This window comes from Aotus nancymaae, unplaced genomic scaffold (assembly GCF_030222135.1).
Source record: "Aotus nancymaae isolate 86718 unplaced genomic scaffold, 86718_ANA_hifiasm-v0.15.2.pri h1tg000017l, whole genome shotgun sequence".
NCBI classification, from domain to species: Eukaryota; Metazoa; Chordata; class Mammalia; order Primates; family Aotidae; genus Aotus; species Aotus nancymaae.
In genome coordinates this window covers 12452280-12469803 of record NW_026988429.1, presented here as the reverse complement: position 1 = coordinate 12469803, position 17524 = coordinate 12452280, and the positions used below count along the sequence as shown (strand labels likewise).

At 39.7% G+C, this 17524-nt stretch overlaps 1 protein-coding gene across 8 annotated transcripts in view; it reads left to right on the top strand.

Moving 5' to 3' along the window:
• IMMT (inner membrane mitochondrial protein) overlaps positions 1-17524 on the top strand; it is a 54262-nt gene that overhangs the window by 20992 nt on the left and 15746 nt on the right. The window contains exons 4-10 of one of the 8 annotated variants that reach the window (XM_021672628.2): positions 2013-2124; positions 4206-4307; positions 4646-4738; positions 8133-8269; positions 13438-13541; positions 14966-15101; positions 16265-16394. In XM_021672628.2, coding sequence (XP_021528303.2) covers positions 2013-2124; positions 4206-4307; positions 4646-4738; positions 8133-8269; positions 13438-13541; positions 14966-15101; positions 16265-16394 — 814 coding nt within the window. Of the gene's footprint in view, positions 1-2012; positions 2125-4169; positions 4308-4642; positions 4739-8132; positions 8270-13437; positions 13542-14965; positions 15102-16264; positions 16395-17524 lie in introns of all 8 variants that reach the window. The other 7 variants (XM_012472928.3, XM_012472927.3, XM_012472926.3 and 4 more) reach the window with 7 other exon arrangements.

The window sequence follows — 17524 nt, the reverse complement described above, 5'->3', positions numbered from 1 at the left end:
ATTCTTGGATAGAACTTCATATCGTAAAAATGTCATTTCTCTCAAATATATATGTATGTCATTAAAGATAGTACCAAGGTAGTACCAAATATATATTAAGATAGTACCAAATATATATGACATACATATATATGAGAGAAATGTATATATTTGAGAGGAATGATGTTTTTATGGTGTGTCTATACACACAACTTTAGTAAGAATTTGAGTGAATTTTTCCAGATGATGAGGTACCAGTTAATGCACTGTTAATGTTCATATGGAGAAATTAATGATGTACAAGACTACTCAAGAACATTTTGAAAAGGAGATGAGGAGGGTGCTTTTCTAGATACTGACGTTTTTATACTGCTATTTTAATAAAATGAAGTTGGGACACAGGAAAAGAAATTAGAGGAATAGAACAACTGAATTTGGAAATAGATCACACACACACTTTTATTGTTAGAATGTGAGTCACTAGAACCTTAGGTGAAAGTGATCTGTTAACATCTGTTAAGAATATACAACCCCGGCCAGGCGCAGTGACTCATGCCTGTAATCCCAGCACTTTCGGAGGCCGAGGCGGGTCAGGAGTTTGAGACCAGCCTGGCCAACATGGCAAAACCCTGTCTCTACTAAAAATACAAAAATTAGCCGGGAGTGGTGGCAGGCACCTGTAATCCCAGCTACTCCGGAGGCTGAAGCAGGAGAATCACTTGAACCCGAGAGGCAGAGGTTGCAGTGAGCTGAGATTGTGCTACTGCACTCCAGCAAGACTCCGTGTCAAAAAATACACACACACACACACACCCTTTGACCCAGCAGTTCCTCTTCTGGGAAACTATCCCATAGATGTCACACTATGGTGCTTTTCAGTTAAACGGACAGGGATGGTTGTTCATTGCTTTGTTTGTAGCAACAAAGCAAAACAAAACAGGAAGCAACTTGAATGATTATAGAGAAGTTGACCAAACTATGAGAAATCGTTACATGAGGATATTGTGCAACAACAAAGAATTTATTGACCTGAAAGAGAAGGTCTGTGATACAGTATTAAATGAAAGAAAGAGCAAGTTACAAGGTAATTTGTATAATCCTATTTTGGTTTAAGGAAGTGAAACATCGTTTATGTGTATATATTTGAGCTTTTGCTCAGGAGTAGAAGGATGGATTACAGGCTATTAGCAGTGGCTTCCTGAGAGAGTGGAAAGGGAAAGAAGCAGTGAAGAGGCAAGTTACAGCCACTGATGTATCTTGGTATTATTTTACTTGTTACAGTAAACATTCATCATTCAAAAATAATATTTTAATGAAAATGGGAGTAATTCTAGTTTCTGTTAGTGACAAAATTCAGAACCATTTCTGTTATGTTTAAGTAGTCATGTTAGGGATATCTGAGTTCTTCTGCCAAGTTAGGGCAGAAAGTGGAATAACATAAGTGGAAATAAAAATAAAAGTAATTTTCTCTGGCACATCATCTGGCAACCCTCTTAAGTGAACAGCATCTTAAACTTAGGGCAGGCAATAATTGGGAAGAGGAAAGCAAGCATTACTTACAAATTGATCATTTATCTTATTGTGTAGTTGCAAGAATCCTGGAGATCAAAGAAACAAAAAATTCATTTGTATTTTTACTCAGCCCTTAATAATCATTTGATTCTAATTGAATGTATACAGAAGACATCATAATTTGATTTAGAAAGGAAATGATAATAGTCTTCTTAATACTGTATAAGTACAAAGAATGATGTTTAATCAGAAGATCACATGTCATGGACTTTATTGGTCACCCTAATAGAAGCCTTTGTTACTACTAAAATATGGGCTGGTCATTTGGAATGAAATCCTTGGACTGCACTTTTTTAGTAATGGTGGTTTCTCTCAACTATATTTATTAAAATACATATGTGGTAAAGTGTTGATAACTTTATGTTAAAAGCCTGAAAGACTTGACATTTGAATTACTGCAAATTATTGTACCTTTTTAAAAAATAGTATATCTGAAATGTTAAATGTTTTTTATTTCCAAGATTCAGTCTGGTCCACTAAAAATCTCTAGTGTATCAGAAGTAATGAAAGAATCTAAACAGCCTGCCTCACAACTCCAAAAACAAAAGGGAGATGCTCCAGCTTCAGCAACAGGTACTTAAATATTTAGAACCATCCTTTTTAAATTATAGGTAAATCTCTTCACCAGTTCTTTATCCTCTCTTTCTTACTGATGAAACTCTCTTGCTTTCGTCCCTGCAGATAGTTTTTGACTTCAGAAACTACCAGTCACCCCACCCTAATTTACAGTACTTGCCTGTTGAACTCTAACCTGTTCAGTATATATTTGAACTTCTTATGTTTCTCCTTAGTTACATCTGTCCTTGGTTAAGTCACCAGACTTTCTTTAATTCAGCAGATATTTACTGTCTTTTCTGTGCCAGACATTCTTGTAAGCACTGGGGAAATAGCCATGAACAAAACAGTTGAAACATTTTTTTTCAGTTGATATTTCTTGGTTGGATGAGGAGAGGGAATAAACAAGTAAAAAGTATAGGATGTCAGACATTGTGGGAGGGAATACTGCAGTTTTAAATGGAGTGTGTAAGGAATGCCTTACCTGAAAGGGGTTATCTGAGCAAAGGTTAGAAAGAGATAAGGGGTAAGTCGTGTAAAAAGGTGATGGGGAAAAGCATCCCAGGCAGCAAGATTAGCTGGTGCAGAGGTTCAACATACTCAAGCAAAGGGTAAATGAGGCTGGAGTGAATTGATTACAGGGAGAACAGGAGCAAATGAGGTCAGAGAGGGAGCAAAAAGCTTATTGTAGCAGTCCTTGGAAGCCATTGTAAGAATTTTGTTTTAGGCCAGTCCCAGGGGCTCATGCCTGTAATCCTAGAGCTTTGGGAAGCCAAGGTGGGAGGATTGCTTAAGCCCAGGAGTTTGAAAGCAGCCTGGGCAACATAGCAAGATCCTGTTTCTATAAAAAATTAAAAATCAACTGGGCATGGTGGTGCACACCTGTAGTCCCAGCACTCCGGAGGGAGAAACAATTGAACCCAGGAGGTTGAGGCTGCAGTGTGCTGTGATTGTACCACTGCACTCCAGCCTGGGTGACAGGGCAAGACTGTCTCAAACAAACAAACAAACAAAAAAATTGTTTTATATTCTGAGTGGGATGGGAAGAGAATGTTGAGCTTAGGGGATTGATAATTGACTTTTACTTTAAAACTAAGGCCCAGCACAGTGGCTCACACCTGTAATCCCAGCACTTTGAGGGGCCGATGAGGGAGGATCACTTGAGCCTAGGCATTTGAAACCAGCCTGTGCAAGAGAGGCAGACCCTGTCTCTACAAAAAAATTAAAAATTAGCCAGGTTTGCTGGTGCACACCTGTAGTCCCGGCTACATGCCAGAGGCTGAGGTGGGAGTATTACTTGTGCCTGGGAGGTCGAGGTTGCAGTGATCTATGATAGTGCCACCGTACTCCAGCCTGGGCAACAGAGTGCAGCCTTGTCTCCAAAAAAGTAAAAAAAATATGTACATGTGTATCATACTGCACACACACAGTATTTTGATTGACTGATCGATTGATTTGATTGATAGAGATGGGGTCTTGCTGTGTTGGTCAGGTTGGTCTTGGCCTCAAGCAGTCCTTCCACCTTGGCCTCCCAAAGTGCAAAAAATATATGTATATCTTTTAACTGAGTTCTGTTCTTGTTCACTTTGACCTTTCATCTTTGTGTTTAAAATTGTAATCTTTTTCCTGCTCACATGTCTTCTACCACTCTTCAAAGCAATTACAAAATATTCTTTGTTTAGTTGCTTTCTTTTGTCTGTCTTCCTCATTAACAGGCTCTTTTTCCTTTGTTATTCTTTTTCTATGTTATTTAAATGTCCACTTTTTTATGTTAATGTTTAATATTACTAGAAGCCTTGCCTGGGAATAATGATGGTTAAAATGCAGGTGGATGCAGACAGGACCTCTTAATTCTGTTCTTTCCCAACCATTGTCCATTTTGTGTGAGTTTATATATGCAGTAGTCAGTGCCCCTGTTTGTGTGTTATTCAAACATGTGGCAGTACAAATATTTGTGTCTTTAAGGAATCAGATGTGAAGTGGGTGGTGGTGGTAGTAAATTCCTGTGTGTTTCTCTGTTAACCCTGGAAAGTATAAATACCATGAGTAACATATATTTATAGCACCTACAGAAGCAGCTCAAATTATTTCTGCAGCAGGTGATACACTGTCGGTCCCAGCCCCTGCAGTTCAGCATGAGGAATCTTTAAAAACTGATCACCCTGAAATTGGTGAAGGAAAACCCACACCTGCGCTTTCAGGTAATTTAATTATTTACATTTGCTCTTTTCTGTGTGATATGCTCATCAGAACTACTTAATGCCTAGGCAACACCTAGACACTATGTATACATTTACACTAGGTTCAGGTCTTCAGACTGTCTTAGGAAATTTTTAAAAATTTAAAAGTTCTAATACATCTTTTTAGACAAGGAGAGTAAAAGCGGGTTCCTATTTCTTCATTTTAGAATCATTAAGAGTAATGATACGGTTTTAGAATTCTTACCACAAAAATGCTCTGCATTGATATAACAGGCCAGTACAAATGATGGTGTTTTTCTGAAATCTGATTTCCTCTTATTTACTTTTGCTGCAAGAAGAAGCATCTTCATCTTCTATAAGGGAGCGACCACCTGAAGAAGTTGCAGCTCGCCTTGCACAACAGGAAAAACAAGAACAAGTTAAAATTGAGTGTATGTAAACCAAACAGCTTCTTAAGGATTTTGAGTCATCTCCCACTTGCTCTCTTCTTAAAACTGTCAGCACAAGTTTGTCATCTACCAGCTAGTTGTGGTTTCCTTTGTTGGCTGTGTTGTTTTTACTCTAATTCTGACTGGTTCACATCTGGCTCTGCCACTCACTAGTCATTTCCTCATTGATTTATTCACCACCTTCATTTCATCTAAATTTCTTTTACCCAAGTGACAAAGACTATTCTTAGTGTGTGGTTGGTGAAAATTCCAAATAATACTAAAGATTAGATTAGTGCTAAAGATTCTTTATATTCTGGGAAACAGTAATTGATTACTTATGTTTTAGCAGCTTGCCTTAAAGTCCTTTATTTACTTTTTTTGAGACAGGGTCTTTCTCTGTCACCCAGGCTGGAGTGCAGTGGCGCTATTGTGGCTCACTGCAGCCTCAACCTCCCAGGCCCAAGCCATCCTCCCACCTTAGCCTCCTATGTAGCTGGGACTACAGGCATGCACCACTATGCTTGGCTAATTTTTTTTTAAAGTTTTGATAGAGATGGGCATCTCATTATGTTGCCTAGACTGGTCTTATACTCCCGGGCACAACTGATCCTTCCACTTTGGCCTCCCAAAGTGCTGGGATTACAGGCATGAGCCACTGTACCCAGCTCTAAGAGTCTTTTATTAATAATTGTTAATCTTGTAAATTTATTTGTTGGAGTCAGAATGGCTTACACTGCCTTATCATCTAGCCTCTGGACTCTCTAGTAGTTCTAGTAGTGCTCTTATCTGACACTGGTAGGGCATGGAATGTTCTACACATTGGCGGTTTCCAGTTAACAAGCCTCTTCCTTTTTAACTTTCAATTTTACTTTTGTTTTTTTTAAGAGATAGACTCTCAGGCCGGGTGTGGTGGCTCAAGCCTGTAATCCCAGCACTTTGGGAGGCCGCAGCGGGTGGATCACGAGGTCAAGAGATCGAGACCATTCTGGTCAGCATGGTGAAACCCCGTCTATACTAATACAAAAAATTAGCTGGGCATGGTGGTGCCTGCCTGTAATCCCAGCTACTCAGGAGGCTGAGGCAGGAAAATTGCCTGAACCCAGGAGGCGGAGGTTGCGGTGAGCCGAGATCGCGCCATTGCACTCCAGCCTGGGTAATGAGCGAAACTCCGTCTCAAAAAAAAGAGATAGACTCTCACTATGTTGGTCAAGGTAGTGTTGGACTGTTGGCCTCAAGAAATCCTCCTACTTTGGCCTCCCAAAGTGCTTGGATTACAGGCATGAGCTACTACACCTGGCCAAGTTTTTTTATTATTATTATTATTATTTTGCTGTCTTCGGTAGGTCAGGATTCTTAAGTTTTTAGATGGTTTAAAAAAGATAATAGATGCTTAAAAATTTATATTTCTGTCTTAAGGTACATGTAACATAATTTTTTGTATTGTGCTATATGTTAATGTCTACAGAGGTCATGAGATGTAGCTTTTGTAGCTTTTTGCTGGTCAGAGAGTTGTTTAAGTACTCACAGCAGCTATTTATAGTTTTTTGATCTCCTCGTCATTTGTTTTGTTCCTGTTTCCCTTGTAATGTGGTGGTTCTGCCTTACTCTGAGGATCCAAATTTCTTAGAATCGTATAAACCAGTAGAAGGCACAGAATAAGGATAGGTGTCATTCTCTGCCTATGGCATTAGTTTTACTACTCGGATTTGGATTTTTGATTTTTTTTTGTATTTTTCTGAGTTCTTGGCTGTGTTACAAATAGTTGAGAATATTTAAAAAATGACTTCTAAGTGAAATGTTTCTTTTTTCTTTTAGCCCTATTTTTTTTCTTCACTTTTCATTTGTCTCTCTTTATCATTTATCACATGGGCACCTTGAAATTAAGTTATATATGTAAGGTGGAGATGTCTGCTGTTTCAGCTGTTAATTTCTTTGCACGGTTCCTCTCATCTTTCATTTTGGGCCAAGTGAAAATTTTCAGAATTTTATCTGTCACCTCTTAATTTTCTCTCAAACTTGACTTTAAAAATGTACATGCATATGTTTGCATGTGTACCATTTATCAAGGATCAGAATACAGTGACTAGAACTCTGAAGAGGGCTGGAAGCAGCAGGTGCCTTCCAGCAGCACACTTTCTGTGGCCTCCATGCCTTCCAGCAGCACACTTTCTGTGGCCTCCATGCCTTCCAGCAGCACACTTTCTGTGGCCTCCATGCCTTCCAGCAGCACACTTTCTGTGGCCTCCGTGCCTTCCAGCAGCACACTTTCTGTGGCCTCCGTAAAGTGGTTCACAACTACCTGTAGTTGATGTCTACTGTTCCCTTATGTATGTTATGGGATCCAAATACCATGGTTTCCCTCCTTTGCCTCCTTCTCTCTTTTTTCCTGCTTCTGTCATTTCACTTCTATCACTTCTGCCAATTTATTTTTATTTTCTCCTTATTAGCTTTCCTCTTTTATCTTTCTTGCAGAGGTACCGTTTGTAGTTCATCCGATTCTGTTTATTCTTTGCTAGTTTATGCTGCTTTCACTCAAAATCATCTTTTTTTCTCATTTGTCAAATGTATTTTTTGTCATATCATTTATTATTAAATTAGTATTCTCACTAACCTTCTTTATTCAAATGACCATTTTTTTTTGCATTTTAGTAAATTATCTAAAATTGTTCTTTGCTTTACTTTTTGGTATTCCTGAAACAGCGTATAGAAATATGATCTTAATAGGTGGTAGCCTCTCGAACGTTGGTGTCTGCTATTGAGTCCTTTTGTCCTTCTTTAAATAATTTTGAAAAACAGGAAAACTCACTTTTTATTTTGAAAAAGTTTAGATATACATACAAGAAAAAATAGTGTAGTAAAGCTTCATAGATTCATCATCCAGACTAAATTGTCAGTATTTTACCATACTTTTTTTTTTTTTTTTTTTTTTTTTTTTTGAGACGGAGTTTTGCTCTTGTTACCCAGGCTGGAGTGCAATGGCGCTATCTCGGCTCACCGCAACCTCCGCCTCCTGGGTTCAGGCAATTCTCCTGCCTCAGCCTCCTGAGTAGCTGGGATTACAGGCACGCGCCACCATGCCCAGCTAATTTTTTTGTATTAGTAGAGACGGGGTTTCACAATGTTGACCAGGATGGTCTCGATCTCTTGACCTCGTGATCCACCCGCCTCGGCCTCCCAAAGTGCTGGGATTACAGGCTTGAGCCACCGCGCCCGGCCTTTACCATACTTTTAAGTGAAACTTTGAGTCCCTAAACTTGAGTCTCATGTATTTTGTTGTTTCTTTTCATATTTTTTGAGAAATACAATGGAAGGTTCAATAGGAGAATAGCAAAAGTTTCCAGTCATTTATGGGGGTAGGGATTTGTTTTTTAACTGTTCATTTTTTTTTTTTAAGCTCTAGCCAAGAGCTTAGAAGATGCTCTGAGGCAAACTGCAAGTGTCACTCTGCAGGCTATTGCAGCGCAGAATGCTGCGGTCCAGGCTGTCAATGCACACTCCAACGTATTGAAAGCCGCCATGGACAATTCTGAGGTGAGCCCAATGAATGATTAGAAGTTTTTTGGCTATCATGACTTGTGGGACAAAAAGAAAAAAAAAATGGGGTTGGAGAGAAGTATAATATTTAATAGACTGCTTTCTTCCCTATGGTATGGGCTTTCACTAGGCGAAAACAGTCTAGAATAATTATCTTTTTTTGTTATTGTTGTTTTGAGATGGAGTCCTGCTCTGTTGCCCAGGCAGGAGTGCAGTGGTGCGATCTGAGTACGCTGCAACCTCTCCCTCCCAGGTTCAAGCAATTCTCTCCCTCAGCCTCCTGAGTAACTGGGATTACAGGTGCCTGCCACCACACTTGGCTAATTTTTCTATTTTTAGTAGAGACAGGGTTTGCCATTTTGGCCAGATTGGACTCACTGACCTCAAGCGATCTGACTGCCTTGGCCTCCCAAAGTGTTGGGATTGCAGGTATGAGCCACTGCGCCTGGCCTTAGGATAATTATCTTTAAAAAACAAACTAAAAGGCTGAGCATGGTGGCTCATGCCTATAATCCCAGCACTTTGAGAGGCCAAGGTGGGTGGATCACAAGGTCAGGAGATCGAGACCTTCCTGGCCAACATGATGAAAACCCATCTCTACTAAAAATATAAAAATTAGCTAGGCATGGTGGTGCGTGCCTATAATCCCAGCTACTTGGGAGGCTGAGACAGGAGAATAGCTTGAACCAGGGAGCAGGTGGTTGCAGTGAGTTGAGATCATGCCACTGCACTCCAGCCTGGTGACAGAGTGAGACTCTGTCTCAAAAACAAAAAACAAAACAAAACAAAAACTGAAAAGCCTTCAAATTTTTGGAATGAATTTTCTACATTGTGCTTTATTTTATCTTACAATACTGATACAAGAATCAGTTCACATTTACTTTCATATTTTAATAGTGCTTAAACGTTTTTGTTGTTTTCTTTAAAATTGCCGTTTACATAGATGAACTTGGTACTTGTCAGTTGACATGCAGTTTTAAGAAATAATTTGGAGAGATCCTGTGTTCCCCGAAACACCAGCTATTTGAAATGTTTATGATTATTTAATTTATGCCGAACACTTCAAAGAATGAAATAATATTGATTTTTCAAATGTAATACTGGGACTCAATAAATTATTTTATAATTACATTAAGTTATTCAGTATGTATAAATGTATGTCTATTCCAAGTCACTTAAGGAGTAATATAAAAGTAAAAACATAAAACATAAATCTTAAGGATCAGGATCATTCATGATCAGTAAAGTTACTTTGCCATCATAACTAGTTTTTTAAAAAAATGTAAACACACTTTACATAGTTTTAGTTATATGTATATATATTGCAAAAGAGTTTAAATTAGACCTGTGATGTTAGTAGCAAGAAAATACAACATTTGAAAACTTAAGGAAAATTCCATTTTATTCAAAGTTCAAGAAAAGTATTTAAATATCAGAGTTCAGTCAGCGAAGTGGAAACCACACAGGAAATTTAATTTGTTGGTTACAGATATGGGAAGGCTAGAAGTTGCACGATGTCGGTATTGGGTTCAAACCCAAGTAGACCAGTATCCCTCAGAAGGACACAGATTAGAAGCTTTAAATGCCGTGGTGCTACTTGGGTATAAGGCTACATGAGGGGGTATTTCTGCCTCCCAGTGCACATAATGTGTAGCACATGTCAATTAGACAGTGTAAAATCTATTGCAATCAAGATTTTACAACCTATTGGTAGCAGTTAAGAAATGAGAGTATTAGCTAATGTACAAAATGATTAGAAAAATGTATGAACATGTGTTTTGAAATGTTAAGAATGACTTCCAGCTTTCGTTTCTTCTAGTACAAGAAGCTGCAGGTGCACATGTAATTCCTAATATATACTGATTAACTTTCTCAAAGCAGTGTTTGTGAAGAGTTGGATTTGGTAAATAGTAGGATTTCGTTTGATTGTAGGGGAACCTGTGTCTGTCTGTTACAGGGTAGGTTTTCTTTGGACCTCTGTAAGCAGGAGTACCTTCAACAAGGGTGGTAAATTTTGGCCCCCAGATATGTCATTGACATTTACATGATTTGTGAGTCTGTTTAGATCAGTTATAAAGAGAACTTTTAGTATGAGATCATATTCTTCTAACATCATACTCTAGAGTCTTGGAAAAGTTATCATATATGACAGGATATTCATGTGGCCCAAATCAGCATCTATTTTTTTTTTTTTGAGACAGAGTCTCTCTAACTCTGTCATGAGGTTGAAGTGCGGTGGCACAATATTGGCTCACTGCAAACTTCCCCTCCCTGGTTCAAGCAATTTTCCTGCCTCAGCCTCCCTAGTAGTTGGGACTTGTAGTTGCCATCACACCCAGCTAATTTTTATATTTTTAGTAGAGATGGGGTTTCCCCATGTTGGCAGGATGGTCTTGATCTCTTGACCTCGTGATCCATCCACCTCAGCCTCCCAAAGTGCTGGGATTACAGGTGTGAGTCACCATGCCTGGCCGTTTTTTTTTTTTTTTTTTTTTTTTTTTTTTTTTTTTTTTTGAGACAGTTTTGCTCTGTCACCAGGCTGGAGTGTAGTGGCATGATCTCGGCTTACTGCAGCCTCCACCTCCTAGGTTCAAGTGATTCTCTTGCCTCTGCCTCCCAAGTAGCTGGGACTCCTGGTGCCCACCACGACGCCTGGCTGATTTTTGTATTTTTAGTGGGGACAGGGTTTCACTGTGTTGGCGAGGCTGGTCTCAAACTCCTGACCTCAAGTGATCCACCTGCCTCTACCTCCCAAAGTCTAGGATTACAGGTGTAAGCCACAGTGCCTGGCCCCAAATCAGCATCCATTCTTGATGTATTTTATTTGCAAGATGACTAAAGTGGGAATTCACTGAAACATCAGCTTTATTATTCACATTATAAGATATACTTTGCAAAATTTTACATAGAACATTTAAAAAGCAATACGCAAAGAAAAGAAGTACTAATATTTCTTCTAAAAGTAGGGACTTTTTTTGTGTGTGTTTTGTTTTTAAGAAATGGGGTGTCTCTATATTGCTCAGGCTGGAGTGTAGTGGCTGTTCACAGGCACGATCCCACTACTGATCAGCATGGGAGTTTTGACCTGCTCTGTTTCTGACCTGGACCAGTTCATCCCTGCTTAGGCAACCTGGTGGTCCCCTGCTTCTGAGAGGTCACCATATTGATGCCAGACTTACTGCGGACACCTGATCGGCATAGCATGCTGCAGCCCAGAACTCCTGGGCTCAAGCGATCCTCCCATCTCAGCCTCCTGAGTAGCTGGAACTGCAGGCATGCACCACCATACCCAGCTAAACGTAGAGACTCTTAACCAGGAGTTGGGTCTGTAGTTAGAATTCAGGGGCCATTGAATTTGAAGGAAGGGAAACATCTTTATTTTTCCTAGCCTCAAATTGAAATTTAAGACCATTTTCTTCAACGATGAATATTGGCAGCAAACCACAGTACTGTGACCATGTCACCCATAGAAAGCACAGATGTTTTCGGATCACATTATAGAACTTGCAGATCTCTTGAATATTATGTATGCTCATCACTACTTCTAAATAGGTATTTATTAGTTCTGCCACTAGATCTTGGTTACTATTTCACAAATTTTTTTGTTGTTGAGATAGGGTCTTGCTCTGTCACCCAGGCTGGAGTTCAGTGGTTTGATTATGGCTCACTGCAGCCTCATCCCAGGCTCAAGTGATCCTCCTACCTCAGCCACTCAAGTAGCTGGGACCACAGGCATGAGCCACTACACCTGGCTGTTTTTTTTTATTTTGTTGAAATGTCGTCTCCCTATGTTATTCAGTCTGGTCTCAAACAACTGGGCTTAAGTAATCCTGCTATAGTACTGGGGTTACAGGCATGAGCTACCACACCCTGTCTAGGCCTTGAGTGTTCTATGTACCTTGCAGCCCCCCACATTGTGTGATCTTGCTGCACTTAGTGTGATAATAGTGTTATAGGGTATTTTTTTCTCAGTATTATATAGTCCCTGCATATGAGCAAGCTCTGCTCAAAAAAGTGGCAATCAGTTCCATAGCTGAAGAAAAACATGTTGGACCTGCCTAAGATTTTCAAGGAAAACTTTTTTAAAAAATATACACTTCACAGATCATAAAATTCACCTCAAGGGAGGTTTGTTTTGTTTTGTTTTGTTTTGTGAGATGGAGTCTTGCTCTGTCACCCAGGCTGGAGTGCAGTGGCGCAATCTTGGTCACTGCAACCTCTACCTCCCGGATTCAAGTGAGTCTCTTGTCTGCCTTCCAAGTAGCTGGGACTACAGGTGCATGCCATCACGCCCGGCTAATTTTTTGTGTTTTTAGTAGAGACGGGGTTTCACTGTGTTAGCCAGGATGGTCTCGATCTCCTGACCTCGTGATCCACCCTCCTCGGCCTCCCAAAGTGCTGGGATTACAGATGTGAGCCACCATGCCCAGCCCTAAGGGAGGGTTTTGACAATAATTGACTTATACATAACAAATTAGGGAGGGTTGTTCTTTAGAGTAACATTTAGGAGGAATAAGGACCCTATAAATGTGTAAACCTGCTATTTATCCTTAAACTCTGATTTTGGTTCATAAATCCTTTTGAGAATCTTAAAAAAAACCTCTCCTTAGAAAATGCTTATATGGCCAGGCAGTGGCTCATGCCTGTAATCCTAGTACTTTGGGAGGCCAAGGTGGGCAGATTGCGAGATCAGGAGTTCAAGACCGGTCTGGCCAAGATGGTGAAATCCTATCTCTACTAAAATAAAAATTAGCCGGGTGTGGTGGCACATGCCTGTAATCCCAGCTACTTAGGAGGCTGAGGCAGGAGAATTGCTCGAACCTGGGAGGCAGAGGTTTTATTGAACTTAGATCACACCACTGCACTCCAGCTTGGGCTACAGAGCAAGACTCTGTCTCAAAAAAAAAAAAAAGCTTATATGTATTGGACACAAACTTTTTTTTTTTTTTTGAACAATTTTGTGGAAAGACAGTTGATGGGAGATGCATCATGGACTTCGCTGCACCAAAACATGAGCCTTAAATTAAGAGTTCTTACTCTGGAGAAATATGTGAATTTTCACCTTTGAATTTAATGTCACATGTTTCTGTATTTAATCTTGTTGGCCTACCATATGACAATAGTAGCAATTATTTATGTTTATGTAATTAAAATTTTTTGTTTAGATTGCAGGCGAGAAGAAGTCTGCTCAGTGGCGCACAGTGGAGAGTGCGTTGAAGGAACGCAGAAAGGCAGTAGATGAAGCTGCCGATGCCCTTCTCAAAGCCAAGTAATTACTCATGGACTTTAACAAGTAATTAGGGCCTCCTGGTGGCTTTCTTTGGGCTGGGTTTTCTTTGTATTGTCTGTATAAAGAGGAGATAGAGAAACCCTTCCCTCCCTTTTCCACCTGTGCTTGTTCTGAATTGGCATTAGGAACTTGTACAAAGGTATAAAAAGACAGAAGGAATAAAATACAATTAGGCTGGAGGAGTTCAAGACCAGTCTGGCCAACATGGCAAAATATAATATAATTAGGCAGGATTACACACCTGTAATCCCAGAATGTAGAAAGTATGTCACAATCTGTTTGCCTTAACTACCAAAATAATGAGTATGTAATAGGTATGCCACCTTGACTTTGATTCCTGGAAGCTGGCTAAAACTAGGATCAAGCAAACAAACCCAGGTATAAGATCAACCTCTGCTGATGGAAACCTACATTTGACTAAAGATCCTCATCAGCAGGATATGGAATAGTTATTTGTCACTCAAAATTTTGCTGTCTTTCTTAAGAAAATATTTATTATTAGTAGAGAAAGAAGTCTGATAAAACCAGCATATCTTTTTGAAGATTTAAGGCATTATGCTCATATCACTTTGAGTTCTGTGTTTTACGATGGGTAGACCACAGTCTGTCTGTCTTATGAAACACTGTGAATCGTGAGGGCTCCCTGAGACCCAGTTAAGTATTTGCTTAGTGAGGTTTTTGGCCTTCTTCTGTGCCTTTGCCTTCGGTAGCTCTCTCTGATTGGCTGGAGAGTCAGGTTGATCCTTGCAAGAGCTGCTATTTATCGCGTGCTTATGATACGGCCAGGCACTAAGTACTTCTCATGAATTACTTCTATTCCTTACATGAAAGTATGTAGGAAATGAGAGGCTGATATGGGAGCTGAATCTGGGGCTGTCTTGTTCTGAAGTCTGGGTCACCTCACATACCATGCTACCTCTCTGATTCACTCTGGTAAATCTAGCTTCTAACCAAAGTGTTTTCAGTTGTTGGTGAGAAAAGCTTCTCTGTTTACTGACTACAAAAAAGCATTGATGCTGGTCCAGAGATAGTGAGTTAGATCAGTTGATCACAGTCAGTTATGGACCAAGCTGCTCGTTCTATTCTTTCCTCCTTTCTCACTATTGCACTTGACTAGTCTTTAAAAAAAAGAAAGAAAAAGCAATTACATTTCTTTCATAGGCTTTTCTTTTTTAAAAAATAAAACAGAGACATGGTCTCCCTTTGTTGCCCTGGCTGGTCTTGAATTCCTGGGCTCAAGTGATCCTCCTGCCTTCGCCTCCCAAAGTGCTGGGATTACAGGCATCAGCCACTGCGCCCGGCCTCTTTCATGGACTTTTAACAATTATATATTGTACTGACATCAAAACTCTTTAATACAGTTGACAAGAAATTATATTAAATCTTTGTTTGTTGGTTTGCAGAGAAGAGTTAGAGAAGATGAAAAGTGTGATTGAAAATGCAAAGAAAAAAGAGGTTGCTGGGGCCAAGTCTCATTTAACTGCTGCAGAGGGTAAACTTCACAACATGATAGTAGATCTGGATAATGTGGTCAAAAAGGTATGTTTCCTAGGTCTTAAACAGTATTTTATATTTTAAAGTATGATCCCTTTGTCAAAGAATTTTAAGGATTTAGGAAAATAATAAATTCCTACCATCTCCCAATCTTTTCTCCTGCAAAGTCAAAGTATATTAGTTGTTACTATTTTAAAAAATTTGCCATGGCTGGGTGTTGTGATTCTCACCTGTAATTCCAGCACTTTGGCAGGCCTAGGCGGGCAGATCACTTGAGCCTAGGAGTTTGAGACCAGCCTGGGCAATATGGTGAAACCCTGTTTCTATAAAAAATATAAAAGAATTAAATGGGCGTGGTGGTGTGCACCTGTAGTCCTAGCTACTTAGGAGACTGAAGTGAGAAGATGACTTGGGCCTGGAAAGTTGAGGCTGCAGTGAGCTGAGATGGTGCCACTGCACTGCATCCTGGGTGACAGAGTGAGACTCTGTCAAACAAAAAAAAAGAAAAAAATTTTGCCTTGGATACCAACCAAGTGGATTGTTTTGTATTGTTGATATTTTCTGTAATAGGTAGCATTTTTGGTTATGGTTAATGTCACTTGTGAAAATGTTTGTTTTGTAGCAGATCTCCCATCTGGACTTATATGATCTGTATGGGTAGTTTCTTGTGACCCACAGAAAGAGGAGAGGGGGCATAATAAAATGGGAAAGGGCCTGTCCATGGTATTTGAATAGGAATTAGAAGGAAACAAATAAGGATAATGTTCCATTTTCTGAGCTTCATATTTCCTTGCACATTTCCAACAAAATGTAAACAAATGAAGAAATACTACTTCTATTTCTTGGAATGCTTTAATTTAATTTAATTTAATTTAATTTTGAGACAGAATCTCACTCTGTTGCCCAAGCTGGAGTGCAGTGGCGTGATCTTGGCTCACTGCAGTCTCTGCCTCCAGGGTTCAAGCTATTGTCCTGCTTCAGCTTCCTGAGTAGTTGGAATTAACCATGCCCGAAAATTTTGATATTTTTGGTAGAGACGGGGTTTCACCATGTTCGTCAGGCTGGTCTTGAACTCCTGATCTTGTGATCCGCCTTCCTTGGCCTCCCAGAGTGCTAGGATTACAGGCGTGAGCCACCACGCCTGGCCTCTTGGAATGTTTATGGTAATTTTTGTTCAGTTTAACCATATACCCTTTGTATTTGCTCAGGTCCAAGCAGCTCAGTCTGAGGCTAAGGTTGTATCTCAGTATCATGAGCTGGTGGTCCAAGCTCGGGATGACTTTAAACGAGAGCTGGACAGTATTACTCCAGAAGTTCTTCCTGGGTGGAAAGGAATGAGTAAGTACAACTGAAGTAATGTTTTTTTTTTTATGTTTTAACAACTAATCAGTGAGTCCAAAATTGTAGTCCAAATCCCTCTGGCATGCATATCTCTTTTTGTGTACAGTATACTGTTTCAACATTTCATTTTAACCACAATCATTACAGATGACACATCCACGACAATATTCCTGTAGTTTTAGCTGTGGTGAACATGAGTTCCAGCTAGTGTTTAATTCCATAATCTGTGATTCTGTTCTGTTCTTTGCTACTCTCAAAAAAGTTTGCAATTCAAGTGAACGAAAGTGGCATTATAACCTTGACGCTATTGAAATATTATTTATAAGTATTAAAAAACCTTTTTACTTTGAAAGTATTTGTAGTGAATTATTTAAAGCACACCTTATGACTGCTCTATGACAAAACAACACTTTGTTGAGAATTCACCTAGGGACCCTGCATTAAGCAGGAAATCATCTGTCTGGCTATGCACTTCCTCAAGCTGAGACTACAGGGAACTTAGATTCTGAAGTCGTTACACGGTATAACTATAGTAGTCACATTTCCCTGAAGTTCTGTGACACTACTAAGAATCACAGAGATCACCAGTCTCAGCAAAATTAAAATACTGTTTATTTTTATTTTTATTATTATTATTTGTTGCCTAGGCTGGAGTGCAGTGGTGCAATCTTGTATCACTGCAACCTCTGCCTCCCAGGTTCAAGCGATCCTCCTGTCTCAGTTTGCCAAATAGCTGGGATTACAAGAGTGCGACACCACGCCCAACTAATTTTTTGTACTTTTTTTTCTTTTCTTTTTTTTTTTTGTTTTTTTGAGATGAAGTTTCACTCTTGTTGCCCAGGCTGGAGTGCGATGGCACGACCTCAGCTCACTGCAGCCTCCGCCTCCTGGGTTCAAGTGATTCTCCTGCCTCAGCCTCCCAAGTAGCTGGGATTACATGCATGAGCCACCATGCCCGGCCAAGTTTTTGTACTTTTAGTAAAGACAGGGTTCGCCTTATTGGCCAGGCTGTTCTTGAACTCTTGACCTCAAGTGATCCACCTACCTTGGCCTCACAATGTACTGGGATTACAGGCGTGAGTCACCACACTTGGCCTAAAATACTGTTTAAATGCTAACATCTATTA